This window comes from Nannospalax galili, unplaced genomic scaffold (assembly GCF_000622305.1).
Source record: "Nannospalax galili isolate Female #2095 unplaced genomic scaffold, S.galili_v1.0 scaffold879, whole genome shotgun sequence".
Lineage (NCBI taxonomy): Eukaryota > Metazoa > Chordata > Mammalia > Rodentia > Spalacidae > Nannospalax > Nannospalax galili.
Window position 1 is genome coordinate 3,350,162 of NW_008346261.1, and position 12,069 is coordinate 3,362,230.

At 37.6% G+C, this 12,069-nt stretch overlaps 1 protein-coding gene across 1 annotated transcript in view; it reads left to right on the forward strand.

The window, feature by feature from the left end:
• The first annotated feature begins 26 nt into the window (after positions 1-26).
• Rnf43 (ring finger protein 43) overlaps positions 27-12,069 on the forward strand; it is a 72,829-nt gene continuing 60,786 nt past the window's right edge. The window contains exons 1-2 of the mRNA XM_029568104.1: positions 27-567; positions 1,507-2,238. Coding sequence (XP_029423964.1) covers positions 1,987-2,238 — 252 coding nt within the window. The 5' untranslated portion in view covers positions 27-567; positions 1,507-1,986. The remainder of the gene's footprint in view (positions 568-1,506; positions 2,239-12,069) is intronic.

A 12,069-nucleotide genomic window follows, 5' to 3' on the forward strand; every position in this document is an offset into this window, starting at 1 on the left:
TTGCAGTCCCAGGGGAGGGAGTCAGAGCTAGAACACCAATTACAAACCACAGGCTTCCTGCTCTAGGGAGTTGATCCAGAACTGTCTTTCTGGAAGGGAAGCGCTCGAATCCTTCTTCCTTCCGAACTTTCCAAGTCTATCCATGATTCAGAGCTATCGCCTTCTCCCTCTGGGATTTTCTGTTTCTGGTAGTGAATTGTTAATGAATTTGCTTTTGCTTCTTATCTCTTTCAAGAGCTGATCATTTAATATTTTGTACAAAGGGGGAAAAAAGCTTTTGTTAGGAGATTTCAGAGATGATTTTGGATCGTCTTTAAGTATTTCCAGAGTTCTTGGAGACAGTAGCTCTCATCCTGGAATAAGTTTGTGCCTCTGACCTGCATGGATTACCTTCAGGCTTCGGAATCTCAGGACACCTAACCTGTAGTGTGGGGCACAGCAGAATGAGAAGGTGGAAGAATGAGCTGCACAGTTAAGCAGTTCAGATCTTTTTAAAGCGGGATTTATAAAGGCATAATTGAATTTGTTTCACCCCGGTGGATTCCAGTGGGCTCGACAGCGCAACAGGTTTGCAGATTTGTTTTGAAATTCTTTGTTTTCTCCCTCTGCCTCAGCAAAAGTAGAGAATCTGTGTAACAGGTTCATGTTCGTTCAGTTGCTTGGCTTTGCAGCACTGATTCTGAAGACTATAAGATTTTTAAACTTGGCCTCAAAGTGCAGCAGGCTTTGTGGATGAAGAGCATTTATACTTAAGGGTGCACATTTTAAGATGTTATTTGATGTTTATACAAAGATCCAAATTCTCATAGGAGCTTAGAAGTAGCCCAGCTCTACTCTACTCAGGCCTAATTATATATTTTTCTCAGGGTGCTCTACTTAGAGTCTGTGACTAATCTCATCCCTACTCCCCCTATCTTTTATTCCCCACCCCCTCGAGGAATTTGAAAATGTGTTAAGAATGGCCCTTTGTTTTTCTTATGAATTTAGAAGATTACAGATTATAAGGTCTGGATATTAAAGTAGAGTCCAAAAACATGTCAAAGAGAATCAAAGTGCTTGGTATTCCCAAGCTGGAAAAGGAAATCTGGAATCCCTATGTGAGCAAGAAAAATGGGAAAAAATTATGAATTTTACATGGGAAACTAAAGAAAGCTAACTTTTTGAAATACCCTAATATGGTAGTTGGGAAAGGTGATGTTCAGATTTATTCTGTAGCATGTCAAAGATATATAAATTTGTGCCTAATTTTACAACCACTTTTAGTGGAACAAAAAATATTATAGCATGTCCAAGTTCATGAACAGTCTATAAATGCAGTGGGCCTAGAACTTGGAGCTCTGTTGAAATACAATTTTACATGAAAACTTTTATGAGTGCATGCCGTTGGCATCTTTAGACATCTCTCCAGGTGTGACTTGAATTTTTAAATCTTCACCATTCCCCTATTAATAAGAAAACCCCCTCGTAATCTTTAGTAGTTTACAGTTGACACATTTTCTGCCTTAGAAAGGGCCATCTCTGCATTTTCCAAGCTGGACTTCTTCATTCTCACCTTTGATGCATGGCCTTCGCTATTTACTTTGCCTTGTTTTGTTCATCAACGTTGGGTCTAGTGCCCCAGCAACTGATACATATGGAAGACCAACAGCAAGCGATCTGACATAATAAAAATTCACGTTCAATCTCGAGTACATTTGGAAATTTCACAAAGAAGTGGAGGTATTTGTAGCCACAGTGAAGATGGGAGAAAACGACATACCTGCAACAGAAGTGGGCTAAAAAAACCCTCTTCTCCTCCTAATCAGGAGTGCTACCTGTGCTTGGGAATATACTTTAGAAAGAGGAAGGACCAAAACTCTGACTTGGCTTTCTGAAACTGAAGCATCAATTCTCTTTCCTTCCGTTTTCTGGATCTGAGAACCTGCCTTTGGTCTTAGCTAGTGGAAGCAGTATGCATGGCCGAAGAGCCTTGATGCAGCTGGTAGCATGAGTGGTGGCCACCAGCTGCAGTTGGCTGCCCTCTGGCCCTGGCTGCTGATGGCTACCCTGCATGCAGGCTTTGGACGCACAGGACTGGTATTGGCAGCAGCGGTGGAGTCTGAAAGATCAGCAGAACAGAAAGCTATTATCAAAGTGATCCCCTTGAAAATGGACCCCACAGGAAAACTAAATCTCACTTTGGAAGGTGTGTTTGCTGGTGTTGCAGAAGTAACTCCAGCAGAAGGAAAATTAATGCAGGCAAGTATAACTTCATTGTATTTCACTTTCCATCTGTTTGAAATAGGCCTTTCTTCTTTTGTCTGACAAACCAAATACCATACAAGGACTTCTGCCTACTTTCTGTTTGTTTGATCTTTTAAAGATCCTGCCTTCTAGGCAGTCTAAAGCAAATTCTTATTTCATACTTGAAGAAATACATACATTCTATGTTTTAGAAGATAATTTGTTTATTTTTTAACTGGTGTTGCATAGCCTTTTAGGGTATACATAATAAAACTTTTCTTTCCATGTGTATATTTTAGGCACTATTTTTTGAGAAATGAAATATTTGGCTTATATTTATTTAATTGACCTGAGGAGTAGAGTTTATGTCTTGTTAAAATGTGAATGTTGATTTTAGTGGTCATTAGAACCCTGAAATTCTAGAATGCCCTTGGAGCATATTTGATTACAGTGTCACTTTTAAATTCAGTCAAGCTTGAATGCTATGGCTGGCTTTCTACCACGTGTGGCACCCTCTTGCTAAGCCCAAAATGGAGAGGACTGGATAACAAAATGGACACAGGATGAACCTACTCCTTTTGGGCTTATGCACACATCATTTTTTAAATATTAAAATTCAGAATTTCAAAAGTTTAATTTGCCTTTAAAAAAATTGACTCAGAGCTTTTCTGATATAGTTTCTCGGGCTTTCAGGGTGTGAATGTTGTCGGTAACTCATTCGCAGCCTACACATCTTCTTTATATGTTGAATTTATGAACTTACTATGGCCATCGCCTTCCTTAGACTAACTGCTCATTTTGCATGGCAAAGACAGAGCTTAGAGGAATGTACCTTTTAAATGGGCGATCTACTGTTTTACTTTAGAAAATGGTATTGCTTGTTTCTTAAAATTCTTCTTGTAAAATGACCCCTCACTGTAGCTCTTGGAGGCCAGTTAAAATGTTCTTAAATACGATGACTCTCAGCATCCAAACTCAGATTTTTATTATATGTACGAACTATGAATTCTATCCCATAGTTATATGAATTTAACCTTTTTGGCTATTTGCAGAAAGAAGGTAGGAACAGGGAATGAATTACAGAATTATTTTTCAAACACAAGTGTTTTCATGTATGGTTTACCGGTTCTTCACCGTACTTCTTCGCAGTGTTTTGAAACCAGGATAAATGAAGTAGGTGAAGAATTGGATGAAGTGCGAGATTTTGTTGGTTAGAAAGACAAACAGGAAAGAAGAATATTATCTGAAAAAATGGCATAAGATTTTTTTTAAGATAAGAGTTTATCATTTAGTTTAGACTCTAGGATGGAATTAGGAATACTTCAAAGCTGAAATCCTAAATTATTTGGAATATAGTAGTTGAAAAGGAAATTTGTTTCCTGACCTTGCCCTGTCAACAGGTTGAACCATGAGCTGTGTGTTACATTTTAATTTTTAGCATAAGTCATTTTTCTATAAAGCCATGTTTTGGTGTCTCTGAAGTCTTTGGGAGCCACCCTAAGCCTGGTGCCTTATATCCTGTGATAACATTTCAGCAACGTAATGATGTGCTTTGTAAAACAGTTTCCTCCTTTATTTCACATTTGTCGTCTTCTGTTGTGATGAAACTCTCATATAAAGCTTCTGTGTTTTCATGGAAGGAGAGGTGGGTGAGAAGCCCCGGCTCACATTCCCTGTCACCCATTGTTATCAGTCTCTTCTGTGTCTTACTCTACCTTTGTTCCACTCTGGCAAATCTTGCTAATGTTTTGGGTTTTTTAACTATTAACTTGGAGGCCATCAGTGTTCTTTAAGTATTGTTTCTTTACTTTGTGAGAAGGGGACTTTCATTGTGTCCTAGTAAGAACTTTAAAGCTTTTTAGCACACAGTTTTACATCACTGACAATTTTTAGTCTTTAATTTTTCTGCCCATATGTGTTTCTTTTAGGTCATTAATAAAATTTTACAGTGGCCTAGTACTAAGCTCTGAATGTGTCAGTATTGCTCCTTGTAATATTGTGAATCAGTTTTTTTTTATCCTTGGCCGTTAACTACATTCCTAATTACCTCTTATGGGAAACTTGTTTTATATATATATATAAAATCAGGTTTTTTAAATCTGTTGTTTGATTAACTCTTTCAAAGGGCTCTAGTTTGTTAGGAACACCTGGTTTATACATCTAGAATCCATGCTGTTTTTTCCTTATCAGATTACAGTGCAACTCAAGTTTACTCAACTGTGGTTAACCAAGCCTTCCATTTAAATGAAGTTCTGCTTCTGTCTCCTAGATTTACACATTAGCTTTCTTGGTAGCTAGCTGTACTCCAATAATATAAGCTGTCTGTGAATTATTTATTCCTGTTAAGATTAATTGTCTCTAAAGATTCAACTGGGTCTTTGTAAAATTATTCTACACTGGAACATTAGATATTTCTTTCCATTTTTCCAAATGAATTCAGTGTACATACAATTTAAAATAAAATAGACCATAGTTACCTCTAAAGTAAGTTTGCTTTTCTTACCTTTTCCTGGTGGTTGTATACACAAGCACTGTAAGCCAAGCAGAGATGAATTTTTGTCTATATTCTTATCCCTTACCCTTTATGTTTAGATATCTCTTTGTGAACAATAATATCTGGGTTTGTTTCTTTGTTTTGTTTTGATGTGTGTGTGTGTGTGTGTGTGTGTGTGTCTGTCTGTCTGTCTGTCTTGGGATTGAACCCAGAGCCTTTCCCATGCTAGACAAATGCTCTACCATTGAGTACTCCAAGTTTTAAATTGTAATTTTCTTCTAAAAGTACTTCCTTCTGAAAGCTGAAAAAGGAACTGTCTTTGCTACATATTGCCTTCCATTCCATTCCAGAATTTCCCATCTTAGTTCTGACCAAATTATATTACTTCCTATTTTGCCTGAAAGTTCTTTCTTGGCCTTACCATACCATTTCAAATCATTGTGGAGGTTTGCTGTTGTCTTTGAAGTGTTGGACCCTTAGGTTTTCCCTACATTTGCCAAATTCTTTCTCTCTTCCTCTTCTTTAATTTCCTTCTACCTTTTTTCCTTTTGTTTTCCACCTCATTTGCAGACTTAGAATAACCTACCACTGCTGTTTAGTTTAGTTTAGCTTTGTTTTTTACTTGCCACCAAAAAAACAGGTCAAGGAAACTTTCTAGATCTCTTAATTATTTGATGGTGACTCTTTTAAAGAGGATTATATCATGCTGATTACAACTTATTTTTTCATTTAAATAATTCTTTGTTTCCTAGTTCATACCATTTTGGATAGAAAATGTATTCGAACTTAATGCATTGCCTAATTTTCACTTTCTGGTTTGTTTTGTCATCTATGTTTGTTTCTCTTGTTGTTATCTAGCAATATTGTTGGTGTCACTTCTAAAAAGGATTATAGTTGTACTTTCTTTGTAAGTATTATTTACAGGAACAACTCAAAATTCATCTTCTCAGAGCCAAAGAATAAGAGGATCTTGGTGTAGCACAAGAGAGGTCACCAATTCTGTAACTATCACATTCTTCCTGCTCAGCTGGTTGTCCTGGATTTTCTTAGACTCCAGGATAAAGTTATGATCAAGATTAGAATTCACTGCCTGGAGGCTTCAAGGCCTGCAGTGAGAGCCAGGGATAGTTTCACATTTGGCCAGTAACAGCAAACGCCTCCTGGACAAACTCCCTTTTGCCAACATTTTTACTTGCTTTCCAGTTGTACTTATTAGTCAACACGTTTGAATTTTCACCTCATTTGTAGTGAGCACCTAGAAATTCAAAATTACAGTTTTTTGAATAACCGAACAGCTACCTAAGGAAATTGAGCCTAAGTAGTTGTATGATTTAGGACAAATTAGTTTTTAACCTTTGTAGGTGCTAGATTCTCTGTGAAACTGAGGGATTTAAATGTACCAGCTGCCAGGCTGATGCTCTTCATTTTACACTGATTAGCTCACTGAATGCTTATAATAACTTCGTGAGAGAAAGAGTTCCATATTCTTATTTTTCACATTTTACAGAAAAGGAAACTGAGGACTTAATATGTGCGAAGGTAAGAATTAGTATTAGGAAGTAAGTGACACAGGCAGAGCGTGGACTGCAGAGTCGTGGTTCTCCAGCCCTGTACATTTAAGCATGCTGAAGACGACCAGAATACCAGAGTGGGAGCCATATAATTCATTTCCAAAGTGGAAAGGATGGGAAGTAATGAGTGCCATTATCTGAGGTTGGCGCAGAACACACGGTGTTCTTCTACCTTCTAGTAACCTCTGTGTTTCTATTCTTTCTCTCTTTATGTTTGATTTGCAGAAATATGAGTAAATCAGAATGTTTACTCGGTCTCTCTGTTTCATAGCCTTTCTCCTCATTTGAAAATGTGATGGCTACTAGTACAAGAACTCAAAATAAAAAAACTTGGAAATAGCGTGCATTTAATTTGTGCTGCACAGATTTGAGTTCCTTGGATGCAGATTTCAGAGTAGATTTTATAGATTTTTGTTTTGATGCCAACCTTTAAAAGAAGTACAGAGTAAATAGACAAGGTACAGTCAACTCTCAGTTATTCATGTTAACGGAAGTGTATAAAATCTAATAACTGACTTTGGAACGTAGTCAGAAATGTACTGTCAGACACAAAGTGTGCCCAGATGATCCTGCTCAGAGACTTCTAAAATTGGCTTTATTGTTAGAAGCCTGGCATCCCAAGGAGAGAAGAAGCTTCAGAGTATGTTTAATGATAAATACTTTTTCAGGTTAAGAATCTATCTCTTACTGAGAATGGTGGCACAGGCCTGTGATCCCAGCACTCAGAACACTGAAGCAGGAGAGTTAGGAGTCAGAGGCCAGCCTGGGCTACCTAATGGGTTCAAGGCCAGCTTGGGCCACTTAGTGAGATCTTGTCTCAAACAAAGAAACAAACAAAATAAAAACAACAAAACCAAAAAGATAATCTCTTTTGTGATTACTTGTCGAGTAGGTCTGAATATACATTCTGAATTTCATGTAGAAATTTTAAAAAATTAAGTTCAAATCCATAAATCTCTTTCGCTACTAGGACTTAATGAGTGCTATTGCATGTATTGCTCCCATCACCTTTTTAGTGTCCATTTAGCAGACTCTGACAGTAAACATAATTTTGGCTTAACAATCATGATTTAGTTTTTCTACAGTATTAAAACTATGACTAGTGTTCATGGTTTTGTTTTATTTCATTTACTGAAAGAGTTTTTTGGCCCTTCTTTATGCTGCTTGTTTTCATTCCCTTCAGTTGGTAAGTACAATACGGAGGAAAATGGCACAAATGAGCATTGTATTATTATTACAGTGTTGGGGTCCAGAAATAGTAGCAGGGTGTCATCAGAGCATGAGAGAATGATGCTCATTAAGTTTAGTAATTTTCTCACAAGAAGCTTAAGATAATCCCAAATACCTGTCAGACAGATAGGAAGGAGCAACATTTACTCCATTTTACAGAAAATATACTGAGGGTGAAGAGGCATGAACAGAGTTGCACAGAGGCAGACCCACCTCACTTTATAGGAGATAAAAGAGAAGTCTACTTATTTTAAAGGTATCTCAGCTTGTAGATTTCCATTAAAATCCTAAAGAGCTAAAATACTGTTAACGGCTGAGGCGACTTCTAGTTGGACACATTACCCGATATCATAATTTAGTCAAAGAACTATTGATGAAGCAGTTGACAACTTTATCTTAAAAAGCCCTCTGAGCTGATGTTCTGAGCTGCATTATTGTTCGTTTGACAATTGTTAGAGTAAAGCCGAAGTCTTCACAGTGCCCTGAAAGAAACTTCGTGATCTGTCTCTACTCCTCTGCTTTCGTCTCTCCTCCCCCACCATTTTTTTTTTTTTGGTCTTTTTGAGACAGGGTCTCCCTGTAGCCCCATCTGGCCTGGAACTCGCTATGTAGACCAGGCTGGCCTCAAACTCACAGAGATCTGCCTGCCTCTGCCTCCCAAGTACTGGGATTAAAGGCATGTGCCTTCCTCCCCCTTTGACTCCAATCATCTCTTTGTTTTTCTTTGGTTAGACCAGGTAGGTGTACTCCTACTTCAGATGGTGCTAGTTGTTAGGCCCTCAGCCTTAATCCCTTATACCCCAGATGCTTTCTTCTTTTAGGCCTCCAAATGTCACCCCTAACTGTCAAGTACACCTTGATGAGGCTTTTTTACACCATTCTGTTTTGAAGCCTCTTGTTTCCTCCAGGGAAGAAGCTTCCCAACTTTATTTTTTTCTTTGCAAAATTATTGTCTATAATGTTTTATTTTTGTAGTTAGTTCTCTGTTTCCCCTCAGTAAATTATGAGCACTGTGAAAGCAGAGGTTTATTTATTTTATTTTATTACCACTTTTGTTGAAAGCTATCCCTAGAAATAGTGCCTTAAGTATATATTTAGGCAGTGCTTAGACATAGAAATAAATATTTATTGAATTAATATAAGTAACTCTGATAGTTGGGAGAGAATTCTAGGACAAAACAGATTTATTTATCTCATCATATAAGGTCAGTTATTTTGAATATTATATTCCTTAATTCCTCTGACTTATTAACAGTCTACTATTTCCTTGGTTATTTCAAAACCAGGAACATGGTTACTCTGAGTATGTTTGAGGTGCTCCTTTAAACAGCATTTATTTACTATGTATCAATTAATTACTTAATGCTGGAGATGGAGCCCAGCATCCCAAGCATTGTGAGTACCACTAAGCCATATCTCCAGCCCCAGTCAGCATTTATTTATTGTTGTGTGTTTGTTTTGGTTGTGGCTTGTTTTGTCTTATTTTTGAGACACTGTCTCACTATATTGCCCTGGCTAGCCTGAAGTTTGCTACAAACCAGGTTAGCCTTGAACTTTTTGCTTTCCTCCTACCTTTACCTCCCAAGTGCTGGGATTATTAAACCCAGCTCCCTATTCAACATTTATTTCATATATAGCTTAAGCTTTGCTTTTTAGGAAATTCTGGTTTTCCAAGAAAGATCATTGGGTGCTGATTTTAAACCTTTAATTATAGAGATTATAGGATATGAACATATATCCAAAGGACCTTATCTTCTTAGTACTTAAACGTGTGATTCTTATTCTCTCTCTCTCTCTCGTCACAGGTTCATTTGAGAGTGTGATCAAAGTTATGGACCATATGCACAAAATTCACATATATACTTAATATATAAAATTTTGTATAAGATCTCAGTGTGCTGAGAGAGCCTCTGAGATGCATCTAGAGGTCTAAAGACTTCAGATTAAGCCTAAAATAATTTCAGGAAATGAAACCAAATTCTCAAAATTAATTTGCCCCCAGTTTATTAAATTTCGAAAGTATTCGTGTGCATTACTTTAAATCAGACAGAAATGATATGAGTCTAGAAATACGTCCTGACCTTAGATGAAGGAACACCAAGAGTAAAAACTGGTATCTGACAAGCAACTGCCTATAGGTAATAAAATAATTTTCTCTCCAAATAGTAAGTGAAATTGACTGTGAATTTAGGGAAGGCCTAAAACCCATGATATTTTCATGGAAAGATTTGTAAGAATAAAGAATATTTTACTATGGGGGCTGGAGAGATGGCTCAGCAGTTAAGAGTGCTGGCCGCTCTACAGAGGACCCAGGTTCAATTCTCAGCATCCACATGGAGGCTAACAACTGTCCATAACTCCAGTTTCAGAGGATCTGACACCCTCTTCTGACTTCCATGGGCATTGCACAACTCAGGTGCACTTACATACATGCAGGAAATAGATTCATGCACATAAAATAAAATAATAAAACATTTTAAAAAAAGAATATTCTAATACTACACATAGAACAATTGTGGCTCTATTTAGTTACAGTCTGAAAACAGAGACTATAAAACAGGTTACTTCCCATCTGTTCAGTTTCTTTCTACCCTTTAAGCTCCATTGCTTTCTCTGAAGTGTAGGACTCCTTGGGCCTTTAAATTTCTGTTCTAATGGAAAATTTGTGTGTGTGTGTGTGTGTGTGTGTGTGTGTCTTTGGGAGTGCTGCTGGAATTGAACTCAGGGCCTCATGTATGCTAAGCACATGCTCTACCACTGAGCTACATCTCCAGCCCCAAATTACATGGCCATTCTTAATTCCACAATGCTAAACTAGCCACAAATGGCTGCAGAACTAAACACCCAAGAGACCAGAAGACTCTTGAGTGTGTGTGTGTGTGTGTGTGTGTGTGTGTGCACATGTGCACACCTGTGTGTTGCTAGGGACTGAAGCCAGGACTTTGTGCATGGTAAACAAGCAATCTGCTATATACCCACTCCCAAACTTTGTATTTTTGTTTTTATTTTATGTGTATGAGTGTTTTGCCTGCATATATGTAAGTACACCCATGTTGCGCAAAGCCCATGGAGGTCAGAAGAGGATATCAGACCCCCTGAACTTGAGTTACAGACAGTTGTTAGCTGCTATGTGAGTGCTGGGAATCAAACTCAGGTCTTCTGGGAGATCAACCGGTGCTCATAACTGCTGAACCATCTCTCCAGTCCCCAAATTGGTGGTGGTGGGGGGAGGTCGGTCTTTTTTGAGACAATCTCCCCCTGTAGCCCCAGCTAGCTTGGCACTCACTATGTAGACCAGACTTGAACTCACAGAGATCTGCCTGCCTCTGCCTCCCAAGTGCCAGGATCAAAGGCATGTGCCATCACACATAACCCCAAACTATATTTTTTAAAGACAACTCTTATTAACTTGTTTGTTTTTAAGTAACAGGTAAGCTACTCTACATATTCTAAGAATTACAATTCTAGGGGAATTTTTACTTTATCCCATACTTTTTAGTATTTTAGAATTTATGTTTAATTTGCAAATTTAGAAGCACTAAAATGACTTAAAATTATTTTTTTAAGTTGCAAGCCAAAGGTCCATATTATTTCTCAAGATAGGAAATTAGATAATTTAGGAATTCTGATCCTAAAGCACTGATAGTCTTTAAACACTGTTTATTTTTAAATATAGAGTACTTCTGTTAAGAGGCAAATTGGCCATAATACAAGCACAATTTTAAGTAGAACATTGAATTATCATATACCTGTCAACTTCACAATTCTGTTGATCCAACCCAGGACCTTGTACCAGCTAAGCAACCCACTGATTAATTTTGTGCATGCTGATATGTGGAAAGGGCACTTTTAATATGTATAAATACATGACGACTGAGAACTACTGTTGTGTTGTTACTTATGTAGAATAATTTGTCTGGGACTGTCCACCTTTTGCTATTTCCTGAGAAGTGATTGCAGAGTTGCATTCTTTTTTCCTAAAACCATTTTTTATAGTCTCATCAATTATCCACTCTAAAAAAAATCTTTTGATGATCCAGGTTTTATGAGCTCTTATTTTTATATCCTTGGAATTGTCTTGGTCTGTTAGTCTCATGGTCACTTTTTCTTTACCTTTGTGAAAGATTCTATTATCTTATATTGGAATTAAGTTCTAGTTCTGTGCAGTTTCCCATTGCTACAATAAAGTAACTTTTGGCAGTGGGAGAGGGGGAGTGCCATGTACTCCATTTGTGAAATCATCAAAGGTCAAGGTAGAAAAAAGACACCTAGTCCATTTTTTTTTCAATTTTACAGAAAAAAATGAACCCGAGGAGATTAATGCTTGTCAACCAAAGAACTAACTGCTAATCTTCCTGCTGTATTTTGCTGGCTGATGTTTTTAGCCAGGTATTCATTTTAAACAATTTGTGATGATGGCACTTGGAAAGCAGAGGCAGGTAGACCTTGTGAAATGGAGGCCAGCCTGGTTACATAGTGAGTTACTGGAGCTATAGAGGGACTCTGTCTCGAAAAAGGAAGGAAGGAAGGAAGGAAGGGAGGGAGGGAGGG